The 17,379-nt window shown below is 40.1% G+C and overlaps 3 protein-coding genes across 3 annotated transcripts; 1 reads left to right on the plus strand and 2 right to left on the minus strand.

Moving 5' to 3' along the window:
• Positions 1 to 1,037: 1,037 nt before the first annotated feature.
• Positions 1,038 to 10,122, plus strand: LOC103463352 (polycomb complex protein BMI-1). The gene is made up of 9 exons (XM_008406650.3): positions 1,038 to 1,355; positions 1,956 to 2,083; positions 4,729 to 4,825; positions 4,909 to 4,964; positions 5,054 to 5,183; positions 5,329 to 5,368; positions 5,466 to 5,564; positions 7,543 to 7,623; positions 8,921 to 10,122. Exons 2-9 carry the CDS (start codon positions 1,966 to 1,968, stop codon positions 9,299 to 9,301), a joined length of 1,002 nt encoding a protein of 333 aa, XP_008404872.1. The 5' UTR covers positions 1,038 to 1,355; positions 1,956 to 1,965; the 3' UTR covers positions 9,302 to 10,122.
• Positions 10,123 to 10,713: 591 nt separating this feature from the next.
• On the minus strand, positions 10,714 to 13,934 carry LOC103463344 (CDGSH iron-sulfur domain-containing protein 3, mitochondrial). Its single transcript, XM_008406637.3, has 3 exons — positions 13,708 to 13,934; positions 11,158 to 11,274; positions 10,714 to 11,091 (listed from the first exon to the last, which is right to left on the minus strand). Exons 1-3 carry the CDS (start codon positions 13,792 to 13,794, stop codon positions 10,909 to 10,911), a joined length of 387 nt encoding a protein of 128 aa, XP_008404859.1. The 5' UTR covers positions 13,795 to 13,934; the 3' UTR covers positions 10,714 to 10,908.
• Positions 13,935 to 14,579: 645 nt separating this feature from the next.
• Positions 14,580 to 17,335, minus strand: LOC103463336 (uncharacterized). Its single transcript, XM_008406625.3, has 3 exons — positions 16,799 to 17,335; positions 15,790 to 15,906; positions 14,580 to 14,962 (listed from the first exon to the last, which is right to left on the minus strand). The coding sequence occupies exons 1-3, from the start codon at positions 16,901 to 16,903 to the stop codon at positions 14,774 to 14,776; spliced, it is 411 nt and encodes a 136-aa protein (XP_008404847.2). The 5' UTR covers positions 16,904 to 17,335; the 3' UTR covers positions 14,580 to 14,773.
• Between the last annotated feature and the right edge of the window lie 44 nt (positions 17,336 to 17,379).

Consider the following 17,379-nt stretch of genomic DNA (forward strand, 5'->3'; position numbering starts at 1 on the left):
CAGTTACAGTGGTGGTCACTATATATATACACACATCAAAAAAATAAAGGAAACATTTAAACACTTAAGTGAACACTTAAGTGTTCCCTTTATTTTTTTGAGCAGTATATATATATATAAATTGGACCTGAACCTGGAAATTTCACCACATTAATTACAATTTCTTTATTTTACTTGCTCATGCTTTAAACTTTATCCTTCCTTGTCTAAAATCCTCTCATGGTAAGGAATGCGTGCATATGTTTTGTATATGTATGAGTGAGTGTTCATGAAACTGTTTTCATTGCCAATGCTTTGGTAAGTCATATCAAGGGGTTGGGGGGGTTATGTGTTTGGTTGTGTGGGGATCAGGAAGTGGAGGGGGATCACAGTAGGAGGGCATCCCCCATGGAGCCATTCATTCATGAACCATCACTGCCAGTGGCAGTCTGCTGCAGGCACACTGCGCAAGGATCTGCTGGCGGTTGCTTCCTGGTAAAAAAGCAGCTGCTCTGCTCCACTGTTTCCACATGCTTGGTCAGTATGAGGAATTGCTGCAAAGGCAATGACTTCTTTACATGGATAACATTTTGCCAGTTGGCGTTACAAACTAAATGTGTTTTCTATTGCGTTATAACTAGGATTGAATTGGATTGTTTTAAAATTGAATTTGACTTAATTGATCAAAGTGTGCGATTTTGGGAGACTGGTTGAACTCGTTGGTCCGGAAGAAACGCGTTGAGATGACATTTATTGTTAATTAATGCTGTACAAGCACACGTTATTTAAACAAATAAATAACTGAATAACTGAGATTTTCATTGGAAATTTTGTAAACATTCACTTTTTGTTTTGTGTCAGTGATGAAGCTTTTTTTTTTTTTTTTTAATTATCTTTTAATTATCATAGATGAGACAAGTTCTGAATTTTAACTGAAACTTATATTAAGGGCCCTTTTAGGGTTGGGGCCCTGGACTCATGAGGCCTGCAGGGCCTGTGGAGCAGACAAGCTGTTTTCCATTCAGACTGGAACAAACAGAGGGCGTGGTGGAGCACAATCGTCTCCATTCGGCGGCGGCAATTCGGGAGAAAGGGCTGATATAAATAAAAAAATCGCAACGCACGGCCTGTGAGGGAGAAAACATCGTGCACAGAGTGAGCAGGGCCTGCAGAGGGTCCGGACTCGGCGTTCAGGCCCGAGCAGGGAGAGCAACGAGGCGACAAAATAAAAAACCACGTGATCCAAAATGGGCAGTCCTCTGACGGTGCTGAAAAAAGCCATTTTCTGGCGCCGCTGCACAATTCTGCCCAAGTGCAAATAATTTCACCTGGAGTCCGGCTGGGAGCAGTGAGGGGGAACTTTGATGTCTGATCAGGTAGGAACACAAGCGCCGCTCTCCGCTTTTCTCTTTTTCCGTCGGGAGCTCTTTGCGCCGCTGTTTGCGGAGGCGCACGCAGAGTTTGCACGGTGTCACATTTTCAGGAGCCTCTTGTTCGCTCTCCTGATTCAGCCCTGTCAGTGAATTTAAGATGGCTGCTTTGTGTACCAGTGTGATTCTGCAGCCCCCTCGGTGTCGGTGCTCTCCCTCTGGATGTGCCGGGCCCCCGGCCGTGCACCCGCCCGCCCGCCTGTCTGCTCAGACGGGCAGAGGACGGCGGAGCTCCGGGGAAATGGAGTCGCTCTTTGTTGGCCGAGGGGTTGTCGGGAGCTTGGTGCACAAGACGAGGCCACACAGAGGGTGATTCAATAGCTGGCCGCTGCGTGTTGCTGCCCTCAGAGGGGGGCATTAATCGCAGCAGCGTGCAGTAAAGAGTTGTTTTAGGTCTGTTTGTTGTGGTTTCACAAGGTGCTGTCCCAAGGACGAGCTGTACACACACATTGTCTTGCCTGAGAGCAGCAGCGGTGTGAGAGATAACCAAATCAAACACATTCACATTTCGGGTGCCTCTGCTCCCCCACCCCCTTACCCCTGCAGATCTGTCCAGATGGATAAAATGCAGCCGAACCGGGTCAAAATCACAGATCTGAACCCGCTGCTCACATGTCCGCTGTGCGCCGGCTACCTGATTGATGCTACAACCATCGTAGAGTGTCTGCACTCCTGTAAGTTCCCCCTGATAAAGGCTTTTTCATACCTGCATGCACCGAGATTTGGTAAACCGCACATATGCGTGCTATGCATACCCGCTGAGATAGTTTTGTTTTGAATAAGGCTTCCGTATTACATGTAACGATGTGGACAATGTGCAACATTGTCCACATGTGTAACATTGGCACATTGGCCACATGTAACGATGTGGACAAATCGTTACATGTAAAAACAGTCCTTAAATTTTGTTTTTAATGGCAGTTTCAGAATGCAGTGATCTAAACCATTAATTTGAATGCTTGTATCTACTAAGGGAAAATCCAGCGTTGTGGAAATATATATATATTTTTGTCATAAAGTAAGTTTGACTTGCAAGGTTGAGAGCGTTTTTTGCTAATTTAAACCTCAACCCCAGGGGTCTTTCTGCGTGGTGTTTGCATGTTTTCTGCTCTGCATGTGTGGGTTCTCTCCAGGTATTCCAGCTTCCTCCATGTATATTTTTCCTCCCACGGCCCAAAAATCTTCATGTTAACCGGTTTCTCTAAATTGCCCTGAGAATGTGTGTTGCCCTGTGATGGAGTGGCAACTCGTTCTACCAAATATTCTATTAAAGTAGTCCTTTACTGTTATATTGCACACATAGGTATTGTGGTGATGATTAAAATTCAGCATATTCTGCAGCTCTAATGTATAAATTTCAATTATCCTGAGCTATAAATACTTTACATTTCTCTGAACCCCTGGCCTATAGTGTGTTGGAGGCTCGTCTTTATCTTGCCACCTGAAACGATGGGAGTGATGTGTAGCAAAGAGTGGCATCTTGGAGTCGTCGGATGGCATCAGATGCCAACTGGGTGTTTGGGAATCAAAGGCTCAGCCTTTTCTGTCCTACAGTCGTAAATATAAAAATCTGGAGTTGTGATGGTCAAACATGTAAGTTTTGCTGAGTGTTGCTGATTTGAGTAAGGCATCACAGGCATCGTGCCGTGACTTTTCCCCTACCCTTTTCCTCCATCACAATATCTCCACCAGTTTTGACCTTTTGCATCACAACCACAACAAATGAGCATAAGGTGTGGGGATTAAAGACAGGGAAGGCCCATCCAAGATGATGTATATTATATTAGCATGTAGAAGTTGCATTTTTGGAACTTGAAGTATTGGATTATTCTAAATTCTGCATCCAACCAGTCCTTTGTGATTTCAGGATTGTAAACCCTGACATGGCAGTGATTACTGAGATTTCATATATTGTGCAGCTCTAACGTGGGGTTTGAACTGTACTGGAGCTGGTAGAAAACACTCTGCACATTTTTTGGCCTAAAACAAAGGATGAATATGTGGAGAAGAACCTACTGCCGGTGATACTGTGGGCTTGTTGCAGGGCATTGCTGTGGAAATCTCGTAAATTCTGCTATTAAATTGAAAAGGTATTTTCATCAGATCTTTTAGTGTGTTATGATCCTAAACATAATGGCTAAATCAACATGGGAATGATGTGCCACTAGTGACTTAAAATAAACTTGAAATGATAGAAATATATATTTTTAAGATGGGATTTTCAACCCCACCCCTCAAACTCTTGACCAATTTTACGCCTGTGTGCCAAACTTCTTTTTGACCACGTCGCATTCAACATTGCAGATTTACAGGCTCACTTTTTTCCAAAGTATCCCTGTCATCCATCCATCCATCCATCCATTTTCTTTACACCCTTGTCCCTCAGTGGGGTCGGGAGAGGTGCTGGTGCCTATCTCCAGCTAACGTTCCGGGCGAGAGGCAGGGTGCACCCTGGACAAGTCGCAGGGGAACACAGAGACACACAGGACAAACAACCATGCACACACACTCACACCTAGGGGAAATTTAGAGAAACCAATTAACCTGACAGTCATGTTTTTGGACCGTGGGAGGAAGCCGGAGTACCCGGAGAAAACCCACGCATGCACAGGGAGAACATGCAAACTCCATGCAGAAAGACCGGGGCCGGGAATCGAACCCAGAACCTTCTTGCTGCAAGGCAACAGCTCTCATATTAAGGTCATATTAACCCATAAATGATCAATTGACAGTCTAGCAACCATAAGGTTCTTTATTTTAAGCAGTATTACTGTAAAAGTGTTTCGAAAGCTTTGAGCTGAAATGGTAACAAATCAAGGTAAATAAAATAGAAAATCTAAATTAGATGCTTCAAGGGCTAAATATCTTATGAAGATATCAGATTAAACATTTCATAACATTCATGCCATGTCTCTCCCTGTAACTTCACTGTGTAAAAAAACGCCTTCAACATTTCAGGAGTAATTAGACTTTATAGGAAGTGTTTATCAACCAAAGAACAAGAATAAATCCCATCCTCAATCTGCCAGAGATTATGGTGATGGCTCGGAGGACATCCAGCCTGAAAGGCTCTACGCTCGTTGGCAAAGAAAAGTGACAAACCTATTTCTAACTGCTGTCCAACTTTTTGCAGGTTTCACTGGTATTTTAAGTGTTCTAAGATTGATAAAATGTTGTCTATTGGTTGAGAAACAGATGAAGTTTTCTGACATGCCATTTTAATGTCATGCAAAGTCAAGAAAACGCAAGATGACATGTAAAACCAAGCCTCGTTTTCGCTCGTTAACTGAACATTGTTTTATCTCTTATCCTTTTCTAGTCTGTAAAACGTGCATTGTTGCCTTCCTTGAAACAAATAAGTTCTGTCCTCGCTGTGATGTCCAAGTGCACAAGACATGTCCACAGCTAAGCATCAGGTAAGCCAGTGTTTCATTTATTGTAATCCTACATGCCTGTTTGACAGCGTTATCCGATTAAACCTTTTTTTTTTTTTTTTCAGAGCGGACAAAACTCTGCAAGATATAGTTTATAAGCTGGTTCCGGGACTCTTCAAAGGTAATATTGTTCAACTTCAGGCCAGCTGCTGGTTCTTGTATGTTTTGTTCAACTTCATGATCGAGGTGCGTTTCTATTCCGAAACCTAGACGAGATGAAAAGGAGGCGAGACTTCTACGCAGAGAACCGGGAGCTGGAACCGGGCGAAGTGGTAGAAACGTTTAACATCGCAGAAGATGAAATAATCAGTCTGTCCATACAGTTCTACGAGAGGAACCGGTGAGTCGGAGGTTTACAGGAAGATTAGAAAACTTTCTAAATGAGCCTGTTGGAGCCTCGAATCAGGAAAATGAAAGCGTGTAGGACCTCTGCAGCTGTTCAACTATTTCTTTTTGTAAAAATCCTGTTTTGTATTTACCCGCAGAAGCAATGAAAGGCAGCGATCGGAGATGGAAGGAGACAAGGTACAGATAGCTGCCGCCACACATTCGACCATCTTAATTCCATTTTCTGTCCCTCATCCGATTAATGCTCTTCCTCTGCGCCGTTCTTTGTTCCCAGTCCAATGGGAAACGCTTCTTGCAGTGCCCAGCAGCTATGTCTGTCATGCACTTAGCGAAGTTCCTCCGGAGCAAGATGGATATACCAAACAACTACCGGGTAACTGGACTCACACACGCAGTAACCTGTGATGTTTAGACTCTGCAGAATCTAAGAAGGGGTTAGTGGCTCCCTCAGTTTTTTTTTTTTTTTTTTTTTTTTGTAGCACTTGCAAATTTGCAGCATTTTTTCCAGTTGCTATGCTACAGAGATGGCTGCTGCCATTGTTCAGAGTGGATATCCACTGTACAGTGGCTAGTCGCAATCCTTAACATATAAAGAAATTGACCAATATGTTTTGAATTTTTTTTTTTTTTTCTTTCAAAACTGTGTTCAGGCATCGCTCAGTAGAAAATTCTCAGTGTTGTATCATGTGGTTTCCTGGTATTTGCATATAAAATGTAAAAGGCAATGAATAGGATAGAATATATATAGAATATATTCTAAATTTATCAGCGCAGTGTCACTGTATTCACAGTTCAATTCATAAGGATATTTTAGGTGGTAAAGTTGATGACAGACTGAGTTGTTTCATTGTCAGAATGTATGATGTTGGCCAGAAGCAACTTGCTCAATAAAAACTAATTGTTGAGATGAAAATAATACATTTGATATTTTGACCTAGTCTTTGGATAGACTATTTGTGATGATGTCATTATTTATTTCGAACATGATAGAAGTATAAAATCACCCACATGAACAAGGAATAATGTACACCTATCATTTCAAACTTGATCTGATTGCTATTAATTCAAAACAGAACAGCAAAAATAAATAAATAAACAACAGTAATAATTAATTTTGCAATTGTTTTAAAAAAGTTTATTTATTTTTTGAACTATTAATGTGTAAAATGTAGAATATCTGAAATGCCTCTAAATTTTACCAGGAACCTAAATGCGTTTACTGTGGAAAATATTTATTTATTAATTATTCCTTTTTGCTATTTTGCTCTTTGTAGAGCGACACTGGGCGGAGTGTTGTCTCAGTGAGAATTTCTTTTGCTTGACGGAATGCTTCAGCTTATTGTATATTTGGAGGACCCGTTTTTGTCCAAGCTTTAACCTCCTGGCTGATGTCTTAAGATGTTGCCTAAATATTTAAATGCTGCTGATGATCTTCAAATAATCAGCTCACGTTTCTACTTCGAGAGTTGTGTATTGTACACCGATTATATTACCGACTGCAGTACGATGGTATGCATGTGTGTCAGATTTGGCGAGATCATCCGGTGAGTTTGGTTTGGGCAGATGGCCGAATCCTGATTAAGTCGCAGCAAAGTGTGACCAGATTAAGCTGTTCTACACCTGTATGTGAACCTATCTGACTGAAACAGACTGAAAGATGCATAAACTTATTTCTTAAGGAGAAAAAGGAAGTAGTTGTATTTAATCAGTGTATTTTGAATACAATAAGAAATATTTCATACATTTTGTTTTGGAAATGAACCTGTTTATTTGACATAATTACATTTTTGTAAGCATTTTCAACATGAAACAAATATGAATATTTATTTTCAGACTTACAACTTGATTTTAATGCCTACAGGTGCTTTATTTAGCACAGCTTTATGACCAGCAGAGGCTCAGAGAGGGTGAGTGACTGTAGGATCAAGCCTAGATTTCTGGTTCATTGAAGTGACTTCTAATTTAGTTAAGAATTGGAAACCTCCTATGTGGGTCTGTTTCCATGGCACGACTTAAGTTGGTGCAGGTTCCATGGAGCACAAAACCACAGTGCTTGATAGAAAGACGACTTCAGCATCTTATTTTTACCATTTAAGGAGCAAATGGCTGACACTGAACTCTGTAAATGCTTTCTACTGGAATTTCTAGAATGTTGCACAAAAACTGCTTAAAAAAACAAGAGTCTGGAAAAGTACAGTGCTTTGAAATGAAAAATTTGTTGGAAGCATTTTTATTTTTTTTTTTGGTTGCAGCGATATTGAGACGATGATCCAGTATATGGGGGCTTGGTGACCGTTGATGTTGGTTTGTCATGATTGTGACCTTGTTGATTATCTTTCTGTGTGTGACAGGTGGAGGTGCTGTATGGGGATGAACCATTGAAGGACTATTACACACTAATGGATATTGCCTACTTCTACGAGTGGAGAAGAGTAAGTGATGGATTCTGTACCTTTTAAGAAATATCTGAAGAATGTTCCCGAATTTGAAACAAGCTCTTTCCTTGCAAAGTATTACCAGCGTAGTAATTCACAGAACTTTTTTTACGTTTTCTCGTGTTGCAGTCATGCACCTCAATGTGTTCTTCTTATAGTCTAACTCAAAAAGTGTCGTGAAAGGAAAATGAAGCAGGGCTGCTAAGCTTTTATTATCTATCTGAAAGGTCACCAGACTTCAAAAGCCACCTAATTAATGAACAAATTCAGCTTGTGTGTAATTGAATAACAACATCTTTTCTGTGAAGCCCTTAGAGGTTTGCTTGAGAACATTAGTGAACAAACGGCATCACAAAGGCCGAGGAACACAGCAGATGGATCAGGGAGAAAGTTGAAGAGAAATCGAAAGGAGGATTAGGTTAAAAAAAACAACAGTATTTGAGCTGTTGGACAGGGTTAGATATATGACCTTTGGAAAATAGAATGAAGAATGAAAATGTTGAAAGTCAGAAGAAATGTTAGGTTTTTTTGCCTCAAGTGGGGGAAAGTGGTCAAAATTTAGAGGAAGATAAATGAAGCTACATTCAGAAGAGAACCTGTTGAAGGCTGCAAAGGCTTTGGATTAAAGTACCCGTCGCTCTCCAGCAGGGGGTGTTGTTTAGCTCAAAGATTTATTTTTATGTTTGAATGGCCCAGTCCACACCTGCATTTAATTAAGGCATGGAAAATGGGCAAAAAATTTAATTTCTCACTGTGTGAGGTAGATTCTTACCCGCAACGACTTCTAACTTTAATTTCACCATAAGGAGCTTAACTATCTGAAAGCAGAGTTCAGAAAGAGCAGGATGTTTTTAAAGCAAGAGGCCCAATTTTAAGGTGTTAAAGTAAAACAATTCTAAGTCATATTTGAAATATTCAGCATTTTTATAACAACTTAAGGTACAGAATGAAAAAAGGTGCGGGTTGGAGTCCCCCCCCCCGCTTTTTTTTTTGATGAGGTACCCATAAGTACAGAACTTCGACTCTGCAGGAAATTTTATGTTTTTGATTGTTGATTCAATGTTGCATGACTCTGTGTTTTTGTGTTTAATGATGATAAGCACTTTGAAATGTCTTGCTGCTGGAATGTGCTATACAAATAAAATTTGATTGATTTGATTGTGCTGTAAAATGGCACCATGTGCCTAGAAAACACATAATACTACCCCTTTAATTCAGATTATTCAGATTACCTTTAGGAAACGTGAAGGTCTCCTCAGCATCAAATTGTGTGCTCTCGTGTAATTCCACACAGACCGGACCCATCCCCTTGCAGTACCTGGTCAAACCCACCCGGAAACGCAGGAGGCCTTTGCAGTCCGCCGCCCAGGGCAACTCTGACGGCGTCAACACCAGCCCGACGTCGGAGAGCGACTCTCAGAGTGATAAACTCCACAGTCCTGCCGCAGTCCAGCCGCCCAGAGCCCCCTCCCAGACGAGCGCCGCTTCCCACAACGCTTCCCCCGCCATCCAAAGCCCCAACGGCACCGCGGTACCCAACAACACTCAGCGACACGCGCCGTCCTCCAAACAGGGCTCCAGCAGCCGGAAGGTGACCGTCAACGGCACGAGCTCCGGGGCCAGCAAAGAGGAGGCACGGGGCGGCGACAAAAGCGGCGCGCCTCCAACGACTTAACCCCCACGGGGCGGCGGGGGAGGACAGTGATATTTAAGCTGCTCCCTGTTTTTATTTCTCCGAGTAGCCGACAGAGGCCCGAGCTTTCGTCCTTCCGGACAGGCAGGAGGCGGATCGCCGTTATCTTTCAGCTGGAAAGACTGAGACATGCAGCCAAATAGACTCTTGTATGTGCGTGTTTGTGTGGTAGAGTAGAGCCGTGCACACATACAAAACTGTACAGGATGTATCAAATGTGAGCATGTGTGCATACATATGTATAAACTTATCTTTTATACAAGATATCGTAACCGTTTTTGTATCGTATATGCAGTGAGTCCGTTTCATTTCCACAGACGTCCACTTGGCTTCCACGGCAGAATCATCAAAGCTTTTTGTGCTGCGAGTCACTGCATACAGTTGGATGTTGAAGGAAAAAAAAAAAAAAGACAAGCTAATCCTCGCCTTTTTAGAGTTTCTCTGAAAGTGTCTGATATAAGCAGCGCCTCATCAGGTAGCGTGTACATTTATGGAAAACCGTTGATGCACTTTGTGAAGGTCCAGTCACGGAAGCTGGTGGGTATTTTCTCAGCAGGAGAATCTCCAGCCGTATTTTCACACTCAAGTCCAAGCACTACCACACTGACGGGCAACGTGTTCGTCAGCACGATGTCCCTTTTCAAAGAACTGAGTGAAAAAGAAGGGATTTTGCCATGTATGTTGTTCCGTACATTTCAACATTCCCTTTTTGTTGCATTTCAACAGATTCATTTTTTTTTTTTTAATCAGCCATACGTGCATGTTTTAGGTCAATAAAATGTTTACTTACTAGGTTTTTCTGACCTGAGCCTCCTGTTTAATTTTCTCTGACTTTCAGGGTCATTTTCTCCATTCAGAGGAAATTTCTGATTTGTAATATGAATGTAAATACTGAGTATTCATATTCATACCCAGTAATCCTGGGTATGAATATAACATGTTTTTTTAATGGTCCATTTAAAACTTCCCTTGCCCTCCCAGAATGGATTGGTCATGTAACAAAACAGTTGAACAAGTAAATGTGTTATTTTTCATATAAGTAAAATTATACATTCTTTGCACAGATGTTTCTTAGCTAGTTGCACATCAATCACCAGTTTATGCACGCATTAACTTTTTGGTGTAATTTTGGCTAGATATTTGAAGACTGTTATCAAAAAAGATGGAAGTCATTCCAGCGCCTTAGTCCCCACTTACCTTATAATACAAATACCACTTTGTGGAATATCCAGTAGCAAATAAGTTTAATTATAGGAATGAGCCTCAGTTCATTCAATGAAGATGTTTTCCAATTATATACATAATCACCTGCTTTCCTGTTACTCATTAATACTCCTTTATATCTTAGACAAAAAACAAACCTTACCCAACTGCATTAGGAGAATAAAAAAAAACAGATTCAAGAACAATTTTATTTCTGTAAGATCACTTGTCTCCAAAGTTCAGAGTGGAAACCTAGATCACCGTTTAGTTTACTGGCAACATGTCCCACTGACTTAAACAATTTGCCCCGATGCTGTTTTCTCTGAAATGTCTCTCCCACCGACTCAGTTCGGAGACATCCCTGTCCTCAGGGTTCTACACCTTCATCAGTCTGTGTACTCATGCAGCGGAGCAGACGCGATGAAGTCCTGCTTGTGCGTGCCGTCGCAGTAAGGTGAGTTGTTGGTGTGCTTGCATCCACACAGCCACACTGTGGAGTCTTTCTCCGGTACAAAGCGAAGCCCCTTCATTCCCTCTGCTTTGGTTTTGTGGGTTCCGTCGCAAAACGGCTTCAAAACAGAAAAACGCAAATAAACAAGCGAAACCGTTTTGTTGTTTTTTTAAGATTTTCTCACCTGTTTCCTACTGTATCCACAGGTGCACCATGAGTAGCGTTTTCCTCCAACAAGCTCCACCTTTATGGGCTTCTTGGATGGAATGACAGACTTTGGAGGGGCTGTGGACAGGTCAACCTGGAGATAAAAAAAAAATATACAAAGAAACACGTGACTGCTGGTGTGTGAAAACTTCTTTAATTTTCCAAAACATTCGCTGCTTGACTACACTGATTTAGAGAAAATGTCTTAAAAGAAGGCCAGGCTTTAAAATTGGTCCAGATGCCACTGAGAGGATGAGCCTGCAGGAGACTGACCAGTTTTTAAGTTCTCAGCCATCATGCAGTCTGGCCAAAAAAGTCAATACCATCAGCAATATTATATATATATATATATAATATCACGATCACACTCCAATGGTTGACTATACAATAAAAACTATTTTGTTTACCACTGATGGAATGTTTGTACCACATAATTCATATACAGTTACACAAAGTATTTATTTCACCTACTTATTATGTGAGATGGAACATTTAAATATTTTTTCCCCACTATTTTTGGCCCATTTTTCCAACCTACAAAATTACTTACTTTGTAGATAGCGCCCTCTGCTGGTAACACTTAAAAAGACATCAAGGCGTTTGCCTCCTCTCATGATTCAATCGTAAAAAAACAGGTTCTTAGTTGTTACTTTTAAAACGACTCATTTTCTCTTATTAGCAGAGAACATGGTGACATGTATTGTGGGCTACATGTCACCATATGTCCAAACCTTTGCTGTGTTTTAATAGAATTCATTACAAGTAATAAAAACTCAACAGGAAGGAGAAAACAGGAGAATGTACAGCAGGAAAAGAAATGATCCATCCATCCATGTCTGGAGAACGTTTATGTAAAAAAAAAAAAAAACCTATTGTAATCAACCACATTATATTCTATATGCTGGTTGAGCTACATGCGTAGAGGGCTTTACAAACTCCACAAGAACAGTGTTCTCTCTCTCCCAGAACTACAAGAACAAGCCTTCTGCTTTTGCAGCTCTTGTTAGTAGTTCTTTACACATCATCCGGGCAGAACTTTTTTTCTTGTGTGGCATTCAGAGAAATACTGTGTGATTGGTCAGAAATTTGACTTTGCGTGGGACTTATGAAGACTTCTATGGAGTTACATACTTAGGTTTTTGAAAAATAGGAAATGTGCTGGCCACATCGAGTATGTACGGACCGTAACAAAGTGCATGTTTTTGCTCACAATGATTTATTCAACATTACTCAAAATTTACAAAATAAAACAATAACAGTAACTATTACACACACAAAAAAATTTAGCATTAAGTTTTAGCATCAATTAAAGTTTAGATCATTGATTTAGAAAGATAAACGAGAGCTTGATATGCACATTTTGTAGATAAAAACTGATGTGCTTTTTGTGACAATTAAAATGAGAAAAAAATGAGCTCCAGAAAAATTGGAGAAAAATGTTTTCTCCAATTGCCGTTTCTACAAGTACTGCTTCTGTTTGATTTTTAAAAATTATTTTGTTATTACATTTACTGTTGGTTGAATTTATCCAATGTTTAGATATTGTCGTTTATTGATCGAAACGTTTAACAGCAGTTCCTATGTTTAACTACCAGGGATTGCTTTGATCAGCTTAAAACAAAATGGTCATAGGTGTAGGTTAGGACTTCATCATCATATCATTTAATTAATCAACACAAGTTTTAATAATTGTTCCTTGAAATTGTTTTAACTAAGTTTTCTCTCTTTTAGCACAAACATCTGAATCCTGATGCAAAAAAGCTCAAACACACTGAATAAAACAGAATGGAGCACTAACTTAAAAACAAATTTGAATTTCCTTCATATAAAGGTTTGTAAAACTTAATTTATTTACATGTGTTTAACATGACAAGTAAATACATGTATAATATTTACTTGAATAAACTTAATTACTTGAGACGTTAAAATTGGATTACCCATTTACTTTTTTCAGTGCATCTTGGTTGCTGAAATTCATCTGTGACACATCTATGAGTCAGTTCATTAATCTCCAAATCAGTGTTTATGTTCTGATGGTTTCAAATCTTTTCTACGCGATTTTCTAATTTTAGTCATCGTCAATCATTTCCTGTTCATTTGTAGAGGCCCCATGACTCAATGCCAGTTGTGGGTGGTAAAGACTGACCTTTAAATACCTAAAAAAAAAAAAAACCCACAACAGTAAAACTAACACTTTTACCTCTGGTAGTTTTGTAGCACCATACCCCATGACTCATACTTTAGTAATATTTTGAATAAATTTACTCTTTAGGGCATTTTTTGTCTACCGAAACCCACCTCGTCTTAGAAAAAGGTCCTAAACTCCTGGGATTCTTTTCAAAACTAGTAAAACTCAACAAATAACCGACTTTGTCATAAACCTAAAACGTAGTGCACTCAAATCACCATGATTCATTCTTTGGTTGTGTCTATCTGGTTAACGGCAGGAAACATTTTAGTTTATATTAAGCATTCTTCAGACCACAGTGTGTTTATGCAAAAAGGCGAAACAGAAATGTCATCTTACCTTGGGAGCCGCCGTAGCTGCTGCCCGCGGGTGTCTGAAGGTGAAAGTCAACCATCGGGAGTGTAACTTGTTAAAAAGGGTGATCATGTTATCAACAACAGCTAATGGCTCGGCTCACACACCACAATGACAATATGACATGAAGGAATCCAAATCAAAACAGCAACCAGTAAACGTCCGGTCGACAGCTCGGACCTGATTGGAGGCGAAGCGTTCTAGAAAAATCACGTGCCGTCTGCTAAACCAATAAGAAAGTGGAGGTCACTGATTACGATTTAATGATATAAATATAAGGTTTCAAAGAAATGTAATATGCAGTTTTTATTTGCAAATAAATAAATAAATAAATAAAAAGCCCCCCGGCTTATGCAAACAAAACATTTTAAGGATGAACCGCAATAATTAAATAATGATTAATAGTTAAACGGAATAAAACAAATGAATAGCCTAATTATTTTTAATATTATATGGATAGGAATCCATGTAACTTTGGCTTGATGCCTGTGTATACAGATTAGAATCAGGGGACGCTGTTATTGGTTGTGTGTAAGAAAATGAGCAGGAACTATTATATATATATATATATATTAAATTAAAGTTCAAAGAATTGTTGTTAGACCACTATGAGAGTCTAACCTGCTATACATTATATACGACACAAAGGAAACTATTTTGTTTAGTCCCCTTTTGCCGACTGACTGGCAATCTTCTATTATAGGAGCTCCATCGTTTCTTAATTTAATCCATTTATTAATCCTCCTTCAAAACACTGTGTCCTCAGAAACTTTTAACTATAATTAGAAAATAGAAAAAAAATAGGATTATACAGAGTACAAAGCATACATATAAAACCCTTTCACACTTTCTACAAATGTTTCATAAAAATATGTTTTTATTGAACTCTTACAGAAATCAGGTTCACACTTCTACAGTCGCAATTTGATGAATACAATAAGACTTCTTTTAGTGTTCATGAACAATATTATGTTACAAAAAAAAAAAGCTTGAATACGTTTGTGTTTTATCAAAAGTACTTTGTGGCCAGGTAAGATAATGAAGACCTGGATCATTTAAACAGGCCTTTAACATACTTTACCACATCCCTATAGATGACTTTCAAGTGCGAGCCGTCGCAGTATGGGGAGTTCTTGGTTTGCTTACAGGCACAGAGCATCACCGTCTTGTTTTTGTCAGCGGTGAAAAGTAAAGGTGAGATACTTGGGGCTTTTGCTTTGTGAGTGCCGTCGCAGAAAGGCTGGAAAACAGGATAAAAAAAAAAGAGACATGTTCACTTATTTAATCGTTACTTTGCAACATAAAGCCAAGGAGCTTCCATCTTCATTTATGTTGAACAAGCTCAATGTTACTTTGACTAGATTTAAGAAATAAATGAACGTGGACCTTCGGTTTTGAGTCCGATTGATTCGGTACGAATAAGTCAGCTTTAAAATTTGTTTCTGTAAACTTATTGGCAAATTTACAAATATCAACGTGTGGATGTCAGCAGTTAGCAGAGCAAATTGTAGGTAAGTAAGGCTGAACGAGTTTATGGAGGTAAAATTATTAGTGACTTTATTGCACAGTAATGATAGTTGAGCTGAGGTTTTACATTCTTAACTGAATAAACTGGGAAACACAAGAAAACTATAAGTATTTGTTGTCAAGTCTAAACATAAAACAAATGCTTAAAGAACCAGAAATGTCTGATGCTATTCAGTATATTTTGTTTTTTGCTTAACTGAGGAAAATGGTCAGTTTTACAAAGTTGCAGGTAAACATGAAGAAGTTGTTAGAAACCATTAAGAGTTCCCAATGGGCCAATTAGATAAGATAACAATTATTCAAGAGACTCAAGTCTCAGGCTGAGACTAAAGTTCAAGTCTCAGCCTGAGTGTTAGTGACATCAGGACTTTGTTTGGTCTTAAGAGGTGCAACAGTGCGTTCTTTGTTGATTCAGAGCTCTTTGTAAGCCTCCTCCCGTTAATATATCATCAATCCTGAATAGACTTATTTGACAGGAGACATGGGAACGTCTGTGACATGAATCTAAAAGCAGCCGAGTCCAGCATTCATCTCACTCACCTGTTTCTTGCTGTGACCACAAGCACACCAGGCGTAGCGTTTCCCGGCAGACAGCTTCACCCTGTAAGGGAGCCGGGCAGCAGGGACGGGCTGAGTGGACTGCAGGCACCTCTGAACCTGCAGGACAAAACAACACATGTTCCGCTCACACTTTAAGCTCCTATTGTCAAGTTGACAGATAATGTCTACATGTCTGGACACGGCGAAGGAGGTATGATGGTGGGGGAATGGAGGAGTACAGGCAGAGGTAAAACTAGCTGACCAAATGTACTGGAGGTGAGCTTAAGTTGCTAAGTAACGGGCGCCGCTGGGGTTGCTAGGAAATGGGCTGAGCTTTGCTGGCTTTGCTAGGTGAGAATGTTACATTCCGAAGATTTTTCTAAAGTGACACAAAAAAATATTAACTTACTGCCAAAAAGCACCTGGGTGAATTTTTAGGCTTTTTTAGAAAAAAAATAGAAGCAGCAGAAATCCAAACGGAAGGACAAAAACGTGCAAAATGTGAATTTTGCATGACTCTTCTTCTTTTAAAGTTTAAAACATCCATTTTAAGTCACTTGTTTTAGTTTTAGGTCAACAATGCATTTATATTTTGATTCAAACAGAAGTCTGAATGTCAGCTCAATAACAGAAATATCTCTTCGTAAAAACATGGATTTTCATGGCGCCTCATCAATCAGAGCAGCTTCTCTGCTGCTCACCGACTATACAAGATAAAACAAATTCTACCGAGGCGCTATACGTTTCAAGCTAATTAGCTTGAAAGTCACCTCACGTGTTTATCTTCAGCAGTGGTAAAGGAGAATGAAAACGTGAGAAAGGGTGCGCCGGGTTGGATTTTTTTTTTTTTTTAAGAGAAAAACAAACATGGTGTGAACACCCACAGCCATGACTCGGCACGCAAAAAACTCAACGTTTTTTTTTTTGCAGAAATTACGTGAATAAAAACCCGCTGTGACTCAGCGAGCCACAGAAACTCTTAGCAGAGACCTTTAACAGACAAACTCACCGGGAAGGAGGAGGAGACGGACACAGACGGAAGCAGCAGCGGAGGTCGTCGGAAGGCCTGCACGCACCTTGTCCGCACTGCGCAGATCAACCCGGCTGCATTCATATTTTGTTTTTTATGCGGATGGGCTGCTGAATGTGCCTTTTCGTGGTGTTGCTATTGTTGTAGACGCAGACAGAGAGCTGGAGGTTACTCGGTAGAAGTTGTGGTCAGAACTTGGCCGAGGCTCCGCCTCTGTCTCGCTGCTCCTCCTCAGACTCATTCATTTCATTGACAGCTCTAATCTGTGGTGTACGCCCACTGAAGGGGATTGTAAGGAGTAAAGTACCTTCTTTATCAAATCATCCCCACTGATTTAGTCGCACCAGGCCTTACAGAAGAACACGACTTAGTCGGGGTGTTTAGGATAATCATTTACGTAGCTGTTTCTTGAACTTGACTGGCGAGGTTGTTGTTCCACCTGCTTCCTGTTTTTGGTTTCAGTCATAGTGAGCCTCCTCCTTCTCTAAAGTACTGAACACATACAAAACCACCAGATCTCCCAGTAGCCAGTTTGACAATCTTTTTCTAGACTTTTCATA

Source organism: Poecilia reticulata, chromosome 1 (assembly GCF_904066995.2).
Source record: "Poecilia reticulata chromosome 1, P_reticulata-male-v2, whole genome shotgun sequence".
Taxonomy (NCBI): Eukaryota; Metazoa; Chordata; class Actinopteri; order Cyprinodontiformes; family Poeciliidae; genus Poecilia; species Poecilia reticulata.

Bases quoted from the DNA above. Each gene is read 5' to 3' on its own strand.
- LOC103463336 (XM_008406625.3), bottom strand. From the start codon at position 16,903: ATGAATGCAGCCGGGTTGATCTGCGCAGTGCGGACAAGGTGCGTGCAG. The intron at 15,907-16,798 runs GTGAGTTTGTCT...TTTGTCCTGCAG, and splicing joins CCGTCTCCTCCTCCTTCCCG to GTTCAGAGGTGCCTGCAGTC. The intron at 14,963-15,789 runs GTGAGTGAGATG...CCTGTTTTCCAG, and splicing joins GTGGTCACAGCAAGAAACAG to CCTTTCTGCGACGGCACTCA.
- LOC103463344 (XM_008406637.3), bottom strand. From the start codon at position 13,794: ATGATCACCCTTTTTAACAAGTTACACTCCCGATGGTTGACTTTCACC. The intron at 11,275-13,707 runs GTAAGATGACAT...TTTTATCTCCAG, and splicing joins CAGCTACGGCGGCTCCCAAG to GTTGACCTGTCCACAGCCCC. The intron at 11,092-11,157 runs GTGAGAAAATCT...TCTGTTTTGAAG, and splicing joins GTGGATACAGTAGGAAACAG to CCGTTTTGCGACGGAACCCA.
- LOC103463352 (XM_008406650.3), top strand. From the start codon at position 1,966: ATGGATAAAATGCAGCCGAACCGGGTCAAAATCACAGATCTGAACCCG. The intron at 2,084-4,728 runs GTAAGTTCCCCC...ATCCTTTTCTAG, and splicing joins CGTAGAGTGTCTGCACTCCT to TCTGTAAAACGTGCATTGTT. The intron at 4,826-4,908 runs GTAAGCCAGTGT...TTTTTTTTTCAG, and splicing joins TGTCCACAGCTAAGCATCAG to AGCGGACAAAACTCTGCAAG.